Raw genomic sequence first — 14,477 nt, forward strand, 5'->3', positions numbered from 1 at the left:
GGACCCCCCCCAAAAAAGAAAGAAACTGGATAAATAAGTAAAGAGACAGGAAAAAGTAGCGTGCTAATACTAATAGCCGAAATCAAGACATTAATATCAATGTTTCAGAATAAATCATATCACTTTAGAATTAAATAATACATTTTATTATTTATGACACATATTATATGTACTATGTCTATTATGTCTGTTTTATGTAAATGTATTTGGGAAGTATATTCACAACTTAAATAATTTCTAGGAATCAGTTAGAAAGAAGACATAATTCAACCTAAAAATTAGCAAAAGTGTTGATAGGATCTTAAAATGGAAGATACACAAGCAGGCAGCTTCCTCTTCATATGACTGCTGCACTTGCTGCGGCAGCCATGGAGAAGCCTTGTTGACTGAGGGAATCCACGGTGCTTCCCTTGTGGGCATCACCAGGGCTCAAAGACAATGACTTGCCCAGGTCACAACACACTGATGACACCTGGCATGTAATCACTCTTGGGATTCTCCATGCTTACCTCAGTATATGAAGGAAGGAAGGACTTTTCTTCTCATTTTAGACGAGAAGGATTGTTTCACACATCACTCATGTTTACAGACAAGAGCTGAGATTGCAAGAGACAATCCTCCAGTCCTCTGGGGCTGTCCTAGGGTGTGGGGGACCCTGGGGACAGCTCCTGGCTCAGGCAGTGGAGTGCCATTCCAGTAATGAGCAGAGCTGATCACCAGGGGGCAGTGTGGGCCCACTGAGCCAGCTGCTGCCTGACTGGGAGAGTGTGGGTTCAGCCTTGGCTTCTTGTCCCAGGCAGGGAAGTGTTTAGATAAACAGAGGGAGTGCTGGCCCAGAGGGGAGAATCCTCCCCCCCCCCTCTCTCTCTATTTCTCTGTGTCTCTGTCTCCCCACACCACTCTCTCTCTTTCTCAGACCTGTGCCCTCAGTAGGGAGATGATGCCTGGGGCTGCTCCCCTGGACTCTGCCCCAGGCCCCAGGCTCCTCTGTGGTGTTGTCCTGTGTCTCCTGGGAGCAGGTGAGTCAGGGGCACTAGTGGGGCAGAGCCTGGTTGCTGGAGCATCCTATGCCCTCCCGGGCTAGGGCTTCATTGCTGTCTCTCCCTGCCCAGGTGTGGTGCATGCTGGGGTCCTCCAGTCCCCCAAACACCTGATCAAAGCCAAGGGAGGAAAGGCCACTCTGCAGTGCTCTCCTGACTCTGGACATGATACTGTGTACTGGTACCAGCAGGCCGAGGACCAGAGCCTCCAGTTCCTGATTTCGTATTATCGAGAGTCAGAGAGAGAGAAAGGAAGCATCCCTGGCCGCTTCTCAGCTCGGCAGTTCAGTGACTATCACTCTGAGCTGAACATGAGCGCCTTGGAGCTGAGGGACTCCGCGCTGTATCTGTGTGCCAGCAACTTGCACAGCCCTGCACAGGGACTGGCTTTCTCTACCCAAACCTTCCTGCCCCAGCTGAGGATGTCACTGAGGGAGGGGTGGGGGGCTGAGGCCCAGCCTTAGCAAACCCCAGGAGCCTTCTCCAGCTGTGGTAAACCTTCTCTGTCCTGCCCAGCTCAGACAGCTTCTGAGCCCTGTATTTCCTAACACTCTGGACTGTCTCTGCTCTGCACTTTAATGCACATTGGATATTATAATGCAAACACAGACATTAGTGTATCCTCTTTATATTCGGGAAATGTTAAGGTATCAGTTCATAGATGGAAAGCTGTAGCTCAGAGAATTTTGTAACGTTTAATATTTAAAAGGATCAGTGCTGGGATAGAAGTGTGCATTCACCACCCCTAACCTGAAGTGCTCCTGAGGCTCTAAAGTGTTTTCTGGTCTGTGCAATAGCAGATAGCACAGCAGTGTCTGTCCACTGCAAGATCAGCTGAGCAGCAACGGTTAAGTCCCATTATGGATTGTGGTTGCTATGAGATAGCTCCTGCCAGTCAACTTTCAGGACAGAGAGCATTTATCCAGAGAATGGGCCCTATGATAAGTTGAAGAAGAGATACACGTTTTCAGCGAATTAAAATTTTAATTCTGTAATGAATTTCAAAATAAATGAGAAATAGATATTTATAGCTGATACTTATACCCAAAGAAATTATTCTTTCAAAATCTATCATAATTGGTAGATTATACCTTATTTTAAAATTGATCCTGGGAACTTTGATAGTCCCTGTACTTTTAACCCGACCCCTCAAGAAAAACGCAAGACTCAGCTAGAATCCGATATGTATCCCACAAAATTGAAAAGAATAAGGGCAGGATGTGGAGTAGGGGCAGGACAGGTGAAAATGTTTCAAGGGGTGACCTTGATCACTATAGCGTTTCCTCATAACTGTCTTGTTAAATTAAAAATCCTTTTTGTATTTACATAAAGACTATAATTAAACATATTTATATGTATATGTACATATGTTCAAAAAAGAAATGTTTCTTTCCATGGCTTGGCCCAACCATGCTTCACAGGCTCCTTTTGTTGGTGTCTCTTGGGCTCTAGGACCAGCTGGGTCTTCCAAGGACAGAGCACTAGGCTCTCATTGAATTCTGTCCACCTGCTGTGTCTTGTCCGATTCTGTATTCCTCCTCACTAGACCAAGAGGGCAGCAATGTCATCAAGAATCAGTTCCCTTGTGTGGTTGCAGGATGGAGAGCTCACAGTGGGTCATGGCCTACCTGGAAAATGATAACAGGTAATGAATGCTACAGGGTAGGGATACATTTTCATGATACAGAAGTTTAGGCTCCATCCATATTATTCTTTTGGTGAATGGGAATCTGTGAATGAAGACAGAGAATGTCGGTGTGATTCTGGACACAGCAGTCATCTATCTTTGCTGGTCAAAATCTCCTTCCTATTAGTAATCAGCTTTCTTATCCTTGGACAGAAAGCTGGGCAAGGAGACATGAGTGATCCTGGGTCCATGGTGGACTGAAACCATGGAGAATTCATCTCATGAGGACACCTGGAGACCTGAGCCCAGAGGGCTGCTGTCATCAGAATCACTGTGAAGCTAGATGCTGTACCCTTACATTCACACGCTAATACCTGGATGTCTGGTGGCTTTTGAAGGCTAGGATATCTTCTCAGACTGACAGGTAATTATTTACCAATAGGGTAAATAGAAAATACTGAAAAAAGCTACTTATAGGTACTGAGAGCTGAGATGCCTTAGAAAGTCACAGGGCAGCTGTGCGGCTCTGCTGAGTCTGCCAGAACCTTAGGAACAATTGGAACAGTGGAATGAAAGGGACTTTTATCTTAAGGGAATTTAAAGATGACCAGAGGAACAGATGTCCTTCCTAAGATAATGAAAAAACTAAAATAGATAATTCCAGTTAATAAGAAATTAAAACTGGCACTCACTGTGAACCGTTAAATCGTGTATATACACTACCATTAGTCGTATAAATGCCATAACCCTGTGCATGCACATAACAGAAAGGAGTTGTTTCTGCAGGGAAGGGGCGTGGCAGGTTAGCAGCAGCCCAGGCATTGGTGGGGAGGTGATGCCACTGAGTGACTGAGAAGCAACCTTCTTTTTCCTCCAAAGGAGCCTGGGAGACCTGGGACTCTGCCCTGCTCCTGAGATGGGCACCCAGCTCCTGCACGTGGCCTTCTGTCTCCTGTGGGTAGGTGAGGGATGGCTACAGGTGGGCCCCTCACTGCCTCCCACTCCAGGGCATCCCTGGCTTCTCCTTGACAGGCCCCTTCAGACTTGGGTCATTCTCTATTACAGGACACATGGAGGCTGCCATCACCCAACGTCCAAGACACAAGCTCACAGAGACAGGAAGACAGGTGAATTTGAGCTGTCACCAGACTGACAACCATGCCTCCATGTACTGGTATCGACAAGACCCTGGACATGGGCTGAGGCTACTCCATTATTAAAATGCAGAAAGAAGCACTGCAAAAGGAGACATCCCCAACGGGTACAGCGTGTCCAGACCACGCACGGAGGACTTCTCCCTCACTGTGGACTCAGCCACCTCCTCCCACACAGCTGTGTGTGCCAGCAGTGTCTCCACAGTGCTGTGCAGCTGCCTCCTCTCTGCACAGAAAGTGTGAGGGGAGACAGAGGGCATCTGCACGCCCCTTTGAAGTCTCCAGTCTGAACAGCAGTGTGTGCCAACTCGTTCCTTCTCAGCCCCTATCAGACCAGAGCTTGGGGGCCACAGGTTACAGATGTCCTTGCTTAAACATGTGTGCACCCTGGTGGTGCGATTACTTGTTCTGGATGACAGTAGTCATTGAATTATCATTGAATCAAATTGATCTTTAACAGTGTCAGGAAGATGTTGGTGGCAAACTGGGATTTCTGAATGGAAGAGATACAACAGAGTTATCACTAGCCTTTAGGATTTGTTTTTTTTGTGTTAGTGAGTTTCTCATGACTATGATAGTAAGCCAAACGAGAAAATGCTAATTTATTTGCTACACAATCTTTAGCATTTTAGTCAGTGTTCACTGGGCTGTGTTGTTTCCACTAGACAAGTTGGGCATCATGGTGGGGAGAACATAACATAGCAGAGTTGATTGCTCCAGAGCAGCCTGGCAGCAGAGATGGAGGGAGCAAAAAGGAGGGACAGAAAGAACATAGATAGCAAGCAAGAAATGAAGGAAAGAAAAGAGGAAAAAAGAATGGAAGGAAGGAACAAACGAAGGATGGAAGGAAGGAAGAGGAAAGGAAGGAAGAAAGAAAGGACAGGCACAAGGAAGGAAATGGAAAGGAAGGAGTACTAGACAAATACATGTACAGAAGACAGAGAGAGGGAGAGAGAGACAGAGACTGAGAGAGACAGCACTAGTATGCACATGATTTGGGATATGTCCAAGTGAGCAACTTCCTCCAACTAGGTTCCCAATTGTCATCTTCTTATTTTTCTCCATCCCTCACTAGTTCATTCAGACCAGAAACCATCAGTCCAATGATCCATGAAGGAAACTGGAGCCCCAGTGATGGGACCCCAAAATCCTGCTCCTGATCACTGCCTGCACACAGGACCACATTCCTGAGTGCTGATGCAACACTGTACCTCTAAACTATAACAACATTTCCGAGCTGTTTTCGTTCTGTAGCATTGCTCACCTACTCTAATAAATTTGGCAGAGAATTCTTATCACTAGATAACTAAAAGACAGCCCATGAGAACCTGGAGAAAGAGAAAGGCTCAAAGGGATGGGTAGTTACATGGCAGAAGGAAGCTCACTAGCTCATAGCTTGATTTTCAGTTGCTTTGGTAGAGGCAAGAGGAAACATCCAGGAGATCTGGAAATGTGGAGGGAGCCTCAACTCCTAAAGTGTTGGAACAGTTCGTGCCTTTCCCCAGGCTATGACTGTGCACAGCATCAAGAGCTCTGTGGGCTTGCAGCTATTGGACAGGAAGACAGAGGCCTCCATGGAGATGTCACATAGCATCACGGTGGGGGCTGCTGGGTGGGGACACAGAAGCTCCTCCTCTGCTGCATTCCCCAGGACAGAGAGCTGGGAGCACCTCCTGCACTGCCTCACCATGGGCACCAGCCTGCCAGCCTGCGTGTCCCTGTGTCTCCTTTGGATGGGTGAGTTCTTGTCACATCTCCCCCAAGGTCATCTCCACTGTTTCCACCCCGATTCTTTATCTTTCATCCACAGCACTCACAGAAGCTGGGGTCACTCAGTCTCCCACATACAAGGTCACCGAGAAAAGCCAAGCTGTGTCTCTTTGGTGTGATCTAGTTTCTGATCACAATGTCCTCTTCTGGTACAGGCAGACCCCGGGACAGGGCCCAGAGAGGCTGCTTCCTTTTCAAAACAAGGCTATGAGTGAGGACGCCCAGTTGCCCAAAGATCGGTTTTCTGCACAGAGGCCTGAAGGTGCAGACTCCACCCTGAAGATTCAGCCTGCACAGCTGGAGGACTCAGCGGTGCATCTCTGTGCCAGTAGCTTAGACACAGCAAGGCAGGGACCATTTCCTGCCGTGCACAAAGCTCTGTGCTTCTCTGCCTCTGTGCAGCTCAGAGCTGCCCTGCACAGGGCCTGCGCTTTCCTCACCATCTGAGGATGGAGGAGGAGGCCCGTCTTCAGATGCAGGGTTCACTCATGTCAGGAGAGGGCAGGCATTGCTTCTTGAGACATGAGTGCTGCAAAGGTGTGAAAAGGATATCTGAGGGACTGGAAGCAATCAAGAACCCCAAAGTGACAGTCCTTCAGGAGAGACCTGGGTGTCCCAGAGCCCAGATGTACCTTGTTCATAAACCATGCACTTCCAAAACACACACAGCCAACTCAGTACCATAGAGGGGGTTGGTATGCTCCTACCAAGTTAACTAGGTATTTTGCTGTTTCCCTGTGTCTCCTGAGTGACTGAATGTGAGCCTTGCTGGCATCCTTGGCGTTAGCTTCTTGGTCTAGCTTCCTATCTTTCTTTCCATGTGGATTTTCCTTTATTTCCTGCATTATTTTATAGATTTTTCACCCTCTGTTCATATGGAAATACCTTAATAATAATGATGTTGTTTTGCTAATGATGATGATGATGATAGTCATTTATGTATTTTTGCCAGCAACTTCACAACTGCAGATAAATGCACACCTTAAATCGAAGTCTTGATTCAAACCAAATACTGCTTTTACTAGAGCACTCTTAAGTTTTTTCATTGGGACCCTCCCAGTTCTGCACTGTTTTAAGCTTGAGTCAGATGGTGGAGAGGGAACAGTGCATTATTGAAAAGTCATTGACTGGGAATGTTCTGAAGGTGTTCTCTCTTTCCCCAGCTCATCCGGGCATCTCTTCCCTCTTCATCTAGCCTACCTGCAGGCAAGATATGTCTTGTCAATAACTGATCCTTATCTAATAAACTTGTCTGACAAAAAACCAGTCATGGGATGGATCAACATGATCATTAACAATGTCTTTAGCAGGATTATTACTTGGTTCCGTTCCCAACCTCCTATGTCATTTCTCATAGTTACTGAGTCCCTCATGGTATAATTTCTAGATCTTCTTTAGTGTCTTTATACATAAAAATAAGATATTTAGGGAAGAGTTTGCCTTATTATTTTCACCTCTGAAGGCTGTGGGCAATTGCCTTTTCTTCCTCCTTCTCTTAGGGCCAGTGCACGAATGGGGGAGAAGTCATAGGTCTCTGAAGGTGGATGGCAGCCAGCCTTAGGGTTTCCAGTGCGAAACACTGGTGAAATATGCAGGTGTGGATGAGGAGTGAGGAGAGGATCCAGAGACCCCGTGTGAGCCCTGGGCAGCAGCAGTGTGGGATGCGGAGGGGCTCCACCAGGCAGACCTCGCTCTGAATCAGCTGTGTAGAAATCGACTTCTGAGGAGCCATGATTTCTGCGTTCTAAGCCTCGCCATTTTCTCTCTTACTGATTCTGATCTTAACTCACAGTAATGTTTGTTCCTTCTTCCTGGCTCCTGATAGAAGGTGCATCTCAGGGCTGCTGGCATCTTTGACTTCATTAATATCAAGTTACTCCAGGGCTCAGTGATGTCACTGTAGCACCTCCCAGTGGGACAAGGGCTGCCCTCCTCTCCCATGGCTACTTACAAAAGACAGTGATAGGGTGACTTCCTCCTCCTCCTCCTCCTCCTCCTCCTCCTCCTCCTCCTTCTCCTCTTCTTCCTCCTCCTCCTTCTCCTCCTCCTCCTCTTCTTCCTCTACCTCCTTTCCTTCTACCATGAGCACCAGGCTCCTCTGCTGGGTGGTCCTCTGCCTCCTTGGCACTGGTAAGTCATCAAATACCACTAAGCAAGCAGTCCTGTTGGGAGTGTGTGTGTGTGTGTGTGTGTGTGTGTGTATACGCGCTTGTGTGTAATGATTTGAAAAAGAATGTCCTTCTGTATTCCAAGGTCATACCGAATCTGGGGTCTCCCAGTCTCCCCGACACAGAGTCACAAAGAGGGGACACACTGTGCTACTCAGATGTGACCCCATTTCTGGACACCAGCGACTTTATTGGTATAGACAGACCCCGGGTCAAGGCCTAGAATACCTGACTCACTTCCAGTATGAAGTTGCTGCAGAAAAACCTGAGATGCCTGTTGAGCGGTTCTCTGCACAGAGGCCCAATGGCTCCTTCTCGACTTTGAAGATGCAGCCTGCAGAGCAGGGAGACTCGGCCCTGTACCTATGTGCCAGCTGCCAGACACAGTGTGCCTCAGCCCCCTCCTTCCTGAGCACAAACCATAAGGGCTCAGCCTCCTCCCACTTCCCAGAGACCCAAACTCAGCAGTTGCCTGGCCTGCTCCTCATGGAAGGGAATGAAGGATTTGGAACCAGAAAGGAGATCTGACAGCAGGAGGGCAGGAAAGATCCACTGAATTACAACAAGGAATTCAGGATGGGAAAAGCCAGGGCTAAGCTTTCTGACATTACATTTATAGCTAAGATTCAACATCCGGGATTGGACTTGAAAGCTTAATCTCAAAGACTGTGAGGAGTAAGTATTCTACTGGAAGTTTATATAATTTAACATATTGACAATAAACTTCCGGGCTGAGTGTCACTTACACTCATATACAAATCGAAGAGTTGGCCAGCCAGAACAAAGTAACACTAAGACAATTTGTAACTATCAGTCCTTTACAAAAATGTAGGATTGTGGGCTGGGACGGTGGCTCAGTGGTAGAGCGCTTGCCTTGCATGCCTGAGGCCCTGGGTTCGATTCCTCAGCACCACATAAGCAAAAAGAAAAAAGCCGAGTGGCACTGTGGCTCAATTGGTAGAGTGCTAGCCTTGAGCTGAAGAGCTGAGGGACAGCGCCCAGTCCCAGAGTTCAGGCCCCACGACTGGACACCCCCCAAAAAATATAGGATTGTAAGTAAGAATTATCATCAAAATCAATTATCCACAAGCGATTGTCACTATTTGTAATATACCTAAAAGTATGTCCATATGATACTTTATGAATTTTTTGAAAGTCATTGTTTAATGTCATTCTCATTTTGCTCAATTTTATAAATTATATCTCTCATGACGTGTTAAAAGGAAGTTCAAAGATCCAAACAGCAGTATCATCTACACTGTACCTTCCTTTGACGCTTCTGAACTACCTGTGTCAATTTACACTCACAACAAAGGAATAGTAGACTTTCAGTTTGTTCTCTGTTAGATTTAAAATTGTTTCAGTTTTCCTTGTCTATTTTTACTGTTGGTTGATTAATTGCATATATGTACATACTACAGCAAGATAATCTAATGTATGTCCTCTCTTGAATAATTAAAATAATTTTTGATTAACCTATTGTAGTTGCACAAATTTATGGATGTTATAAATAACTATTTCCTGTTCAATATTTTGAAAAGCAAAAGTTCTTAAGAACAAATCTCTCCATTTCACCCTTTTTAGGTGGTAATCTATATTTGATACCTGTTTAAGACAATATGATTTCCAAATCTCCTTGCTTTCCTATATTTCCTTGTAAAAGTTTTGAATTACCACTCTCACCACAACGTCCCAAGTTATAGTTGTTAAATCCACAAAAGACAATGGAATTATGAAAATGGTGTCCCTACCCCACAGGTTGGATTGACCAAACTAAGAAAGGAACAAGAAAGACATGGAAGGAAAAAGCATACCAAAATGCAGACACCAGATTAAACAGTCCAATCACATCTGAGCAGGGTCAATGTTCTTATTAAAAGGCATGGCCGTTGCATCTAAGTAGAAGACCACTAGACCATTCATTTGTGTGAATGTGTGAGGTTTGGGGTTCAATCCCCAGCAGCCCAAAAAATAATCAAAACAAGAACAAATAACTGCAACAAATCAAGATGTCCCCTAGAAGACATTCAATTTGCAAGTATAAAGAAACAGGATAGAAAAGTAAAGAGACAGGAAAAAGTAGCACGCTAATACTAATAGCCCAATTCAAGACATTAATATCAATGTTTCAGAATAAATCATATCACTTTAGAATTAAATTATACATTTTATTATATATAAAACACATTTTATATTTACTAAGTCTTTTATGTCTGTTTTATGAAAATGTATTTGGGAAGTATATTCATAATTCAAATAATTTCTTGGAATCAGTTAGAAAGCAGACATGATTTAACCTAAAAATTAGCAAAATAGTTGATAGGATCTTAAAAATGGAAGATACACAAACAGGCAGCTTCCTCTTCATATGACTGCGCCATTTGCTGCGGCAGCCATGGAGAAGCCTTGTTGACTGAGGGAATCCACGGTGCTTCCCTTGTGGGCATCACCAGGGGTCAAAGACAATGACTTGCCCAGGTCACAACACACTGATGACACCTAGCATGTAATGACTCTTGGGTTTCTCCATGCTTACCTCAGTATATGAAGGAAGGAAGGACTTTTCTTCTCATTTTGGACAAGAAGGGTTGTTTCACACCTCCCTCATGTTTACAGACAAGAGCTGAGATTGCAAGAGACAATCCTCCAGTCCTCTGGAGTTGTCCTGGGGTCTGGAGGACCCTGGGGACAGCTCCTGGTTCGGGCAGTAGAGTGCCATTCCAGTAATGAGCAGAGCTGATCACCAGGGGGCAGTGTGGACCCACTGAGCAAGCTGCTGCCTGACTGGGAGAGTGTGGGTTCAGCCTTGGCTTCTTGTCCCAGGCTGGGATGTGTTTAGATAAACAGAGGGAGTGCTGGCCCAGGAGCTGAGAATCCTCTAGTCTCTCTCTGTTTCTCTGTGTCTCTGTCTTCCCTCACCCCTCTCTCTCTTTCTCAGACCTGTGCCCTCAGTAGGGAGATGATGCCTGGGGCTGCTCCCCTGGACTCTGCCCCAGGCCCCAGGCTCCTCTGTGGTGTTGTCCTGTGTCTCCTGGGAGCAGGTGAGTCAGGGGCACTGTGGGGCAGAGCCTGGTTGCTGGAGCATCCTATGCCCTCCCGGGCTAGGGCTTCATTGCTGTCTCTTCCCGCCTAGGTGTGGTGCATGCTGGGGTCCTCCAGTCCCCCAGACACCTGATCAAAGCCAAGGGAGGAAAGGCCACTCTGCAGTGCTCTCCTGACTCTGGACATGATGCTGTGTACTGGTACCAGCAGGCCGAGGACCAGAGCCTCCAGTTCCTCATTTCCTATTTTCGAGAGTCAGAGAGAGATAAAGGAAGCATCCCTGGCCGCTTCTCAGCTCGGCAGTTCAGTGACTATCACTCTGAGCTGAACATGAGCGCCTTGGAGCTGAGGGACTCCGCGCTGTATCTGTGTGCCAGCAGCTTGCACAGCCCTGCACAGGGACTGGCTTTCTCTACCCAAACCTTCCTGCCCCAGCTGAAGATGGCACTGAGGGAAGGCGGGGGGGACTGAGGCCCAGCCTTAGTAAACCCCAGGAGCCCTCTCCAGCTGTGATAACCCTTCTCTGTTCTGCCCAGCTCAGACAGTTTATGAGCTCTGTATTTCCTAACTCCCTGGACCGTCTCTGCTCTGTGCCCTAATGCACATTAAATATTATAATGCAAGCAAAGTCATTAGAGTATCCTCTTTATATGCGGGAGATGTTAAGGTATCAGTTCATAGATGGAAAGCTGTAGCTCATGGAATTTCGTAACATTTAATATTTAAAAGGATCAGTGCTGGGATAGAAGTGTACATTCACACCTCTAACCTGAAGTGCTCCTGAGGCTCTATAGTGTTTTCTGGCCTGTACAATAGCTGATAGCACAGCAGTGTCTGTCCACTGCAAGATCAGCTGAGCAGCAACGGTAAGTCCCATTATGGATTGTGGTTGCTATGAGATAGTGCCTGCCATCAACTTTCAGGACAGAGAGCTTTTACCCAGAGAATGGGCCCTATGATAAGTTGAGGAAGAGATACATGTTTTCAGCAAACTAAAATTTTAATTCTGTAATGAATTTCAAAATAAATGAGAATTAGATTATTTATAGCTGATACTTATACCTAAAGAAATTATTCTTTCAAAGCCTATCATAATAGGTAGATTACACCTTATTTTAAAATTGATCCTGGGAACTTTGATAGTCCCTGTACCTTTAACCCGACCCCTCAAGAAAAACGCAAGTCTCAGCGAGAATCCAATATGTATCCTACAAAATTAAAAAGAGTAAGGATGTGGTTGGGCAGCACAGGTGAAAATGTTTCAAGGGGTGACCTTGATCACTATAGCATTTCCCCATACCTGTCTTGTTAAATGGAAAATCCTTTTTATATTTACATAAAGACAATAATTAAATATACTTCTATGTATATGTACATATGTGAAAAAAAGCAATCTTTCTTTCCATGGCTTGGCCCAACCATGCTCCACAGGTTCCTTTTGTTGGTGTCTCTTGGGCTCTAGGACCAGCTGGGTCTTCCAAGGCCAGAGCACTAGGCTCTCATTGGATTCTGTCCACCTGCTGTGTCTAGTCCGATTCTGTATTCCTCCTCACTAGACCAAGAGGGCAGCAATGTCATCAAGATTCAGTCCCCTTGTGTGACCGCAGGATGGAGAGCTCACAGTGAGTCATGGCCTACCTGGAAAATGATAACAGGCAATGAATGCTACAGCGTAGGGATACATTTTCATGATTCAGAAGATTAGGATCCATCGGTATTATTCTTTTGGTGAATGAGAATCTGTGAATGAAGACAGAGAATGTCGGTGTGATTCTGGACACAGCAGTCATCTATCTTTGCTGGTCAAAATCTCCTTGGTATTAGTGAGCAGCTTTCTCATCCTTGGACAGAAAGCATGACAGGGGGACTTGAGTGATCCAGAGTCCATGGTGGACTGAAACCAGGGAGAATTCATCTCATGAGGACACCTGGAGACCTGAGCCCAGAGGGCTGCTGTCACCAGAATCACTGTGAAACTTGATCCTGCACCCTGACCTTCACACGCTAATACCTGGATGTCTGGTGGCTTTTGAAGGCTGGGATATCTTCTCAGAATGACAGGTATTTATTTACCAATAGGGTAAATAGAAAATACTGAAAAAAGCTACTTATAGGTACTGAGAGCTGAAATGCCTTAGAAAGTCAGAGGGCAGCTGTGCGGCTCTGCTGAGTCTGCCAGAACTTTAGGAACAATTGGAACCATGGAATGAAAGGGACTTTTGTCTTAAGGGAATTTAAAGATGACCAGAGGAACAGATGTCCAGATTATGAAAACACTAAAATAGATAGTTCCAGTTAATAAGAAATTAAAACTGGCACTCACTATGAACTGTTAAATCGTGTATATGCACTACCATTACTGGTATAAATGCCATAACCCTGTGCATGCACATAACAGAAAGGAGTTGTTTCTGGAGGGAAGGGGCGTGGCAGGTTAGCAGCAGCCCAGGCATTGGTGGGGAGGTGATGCCACTGAGTCACTGTGAAGCAACCTTCTTTTTCCTCCAAAGGAGGCTGGGAGACATGGGACTCTGCCCCGCTCCTGAGATGGGCGCCCAGCTGCTGCACATGGCCTTCTGTCTCCTGTGGGCAGGTGAGGGATGGCTTCAGGTGGGCCCCTCACTGCCTCCCACCCCAGGGCATCCCCGGCTTCTCCTTGACAGACCCCTTCAGACTTGGGTCATTCTCTGTTACAGGACACATGGAGGCTGCCATCACCCAACGTCCAAGACACAAACTCACAGAGACAGGAAGACGGGTGAATTTGAGCTGTCACCAGAATGACAACCATGACTACATGTACTGGTATCGACAAGATCCTGGGCATGGGCTGAGGCTCCTCCATTACTCAAATGGAGAGAGAAGCACTGTAAAAGGAGACATCCCCGACGGGTACAGCGTGTCCAGACCACGCACGGAGGACTTCTCCCTCACTGTGGACTCAGCCACCCCCTCCCACACAGCTGTGTACTGGTGTGCCAGCAGTATCTCCACAGTGCTGCGGGGCTGCCTCCTCTCTGCTCAGAAAGTGTGAAGGGAGACGGAGGGCATCTGCTCGCCCCTTTGAAGTCTCCAGTCTCAACAGCAGTGCGTGCCAACTCGTTCCTTCTCAGCCCCTATCAGATCAGAGCTTGGGGGCCACAGGGTACAGATGTTCTTGCTTAAACACACGTGCAACCTGGTGGTGCAATTACTTGTTCTGGATGACAGTGGGCAATGAATTAACATTGAATCAAATTGATCTTCAACAGTGGCAGGAAGATGATCTTGGCAGAGTAGGATTTTATAGATGGAAGATATACAACAGAGTTATCTGTGAACTTTAGAATCTGTTTTATTGTATTAGTTTCCTATCCCTTGGACATAACGTTGGAATAAACCTAAGGAGAAAAAGTTTATTTATTTGACTCACAATCTTAGGCATTTTAGACAGTGTTCACTTGGCTGTGTTGTTTCCACTAGACAAGTTGGGCATCATGGTGGGGAGAACATAGCATAGCAGAGTTGATTGCTCCATAGCAGCCTGGCAGCAGAGATGGAGGGAGCAAAGAGGAAGGAGATAGGAAGAACATAGGAAGGAAGGAAGGAAGGAAGAAAGAAGGAAGGGAGGAAGGAAGGAAGGAAGGAAGGAAGAAAAGAAAGAATGGAGGAAGCAAGCAAGCAAGCCAAGATGGAA

The 14,477-nt window shown here is 46.2% G+C and overlaps 1 protein-coding gene and 3 gene segments (V, D, J or C); 3 read left to right on the plus strand and 1 right to left on the minus strand.

Moving 5' to 3' along the window:
• The window catches only part of LOC122105767 (cationic trypsin-3), a 229,544-nt gene that overhangs the window by 151,614 nt on the left and 63,453 nt on the right, over positions 1–14,477 (minus strand). The gene's annotated exons all lie outside the window — the stretch shown is intronic.
• LOC122105826 lies at positions 897–1,504 on the plus strand. The segment is given in 2 exon segments: positions 897–1,019; positions 1,113–1,504. Coding segments are annotated over 2 exon segments (474 nt in total).
• LOC122105827 lies at positions 3,070–13,835 on the plus strand. The segment is given in 3 exon segments: positions 3,070–3,091; positions 13,312–13,394; positions 13,498–13,835. Coding segments are annotated over 2 exon segments (408 nt in total).
• On the plus strand, positions 5,436–11,381 carry LOC122105775. The segment is given in 3 exon segments: positions 5,436–5,558; positions 10,698–10,800; positions 10,893–11,381. Coding segments are annotated over 2 exon segments (462 nt in total).

Source organism: Dipodomys spectabilis, unplaced genomic scaffold, assembly GCF_019054845.1.
Source record: "Dipodomys spectabilis isolate Male_0828 unplaced genomic scaffold, ASM1905484v1 ptg000034l, whole genome shotgun sequence".
Taxonomy (NCBI): Eukaryota; Metazoa; Chordata; class Mammalia; order Rodentia; family Heteromyidae; genus Dipodomys; species Dipodomys spectabilis.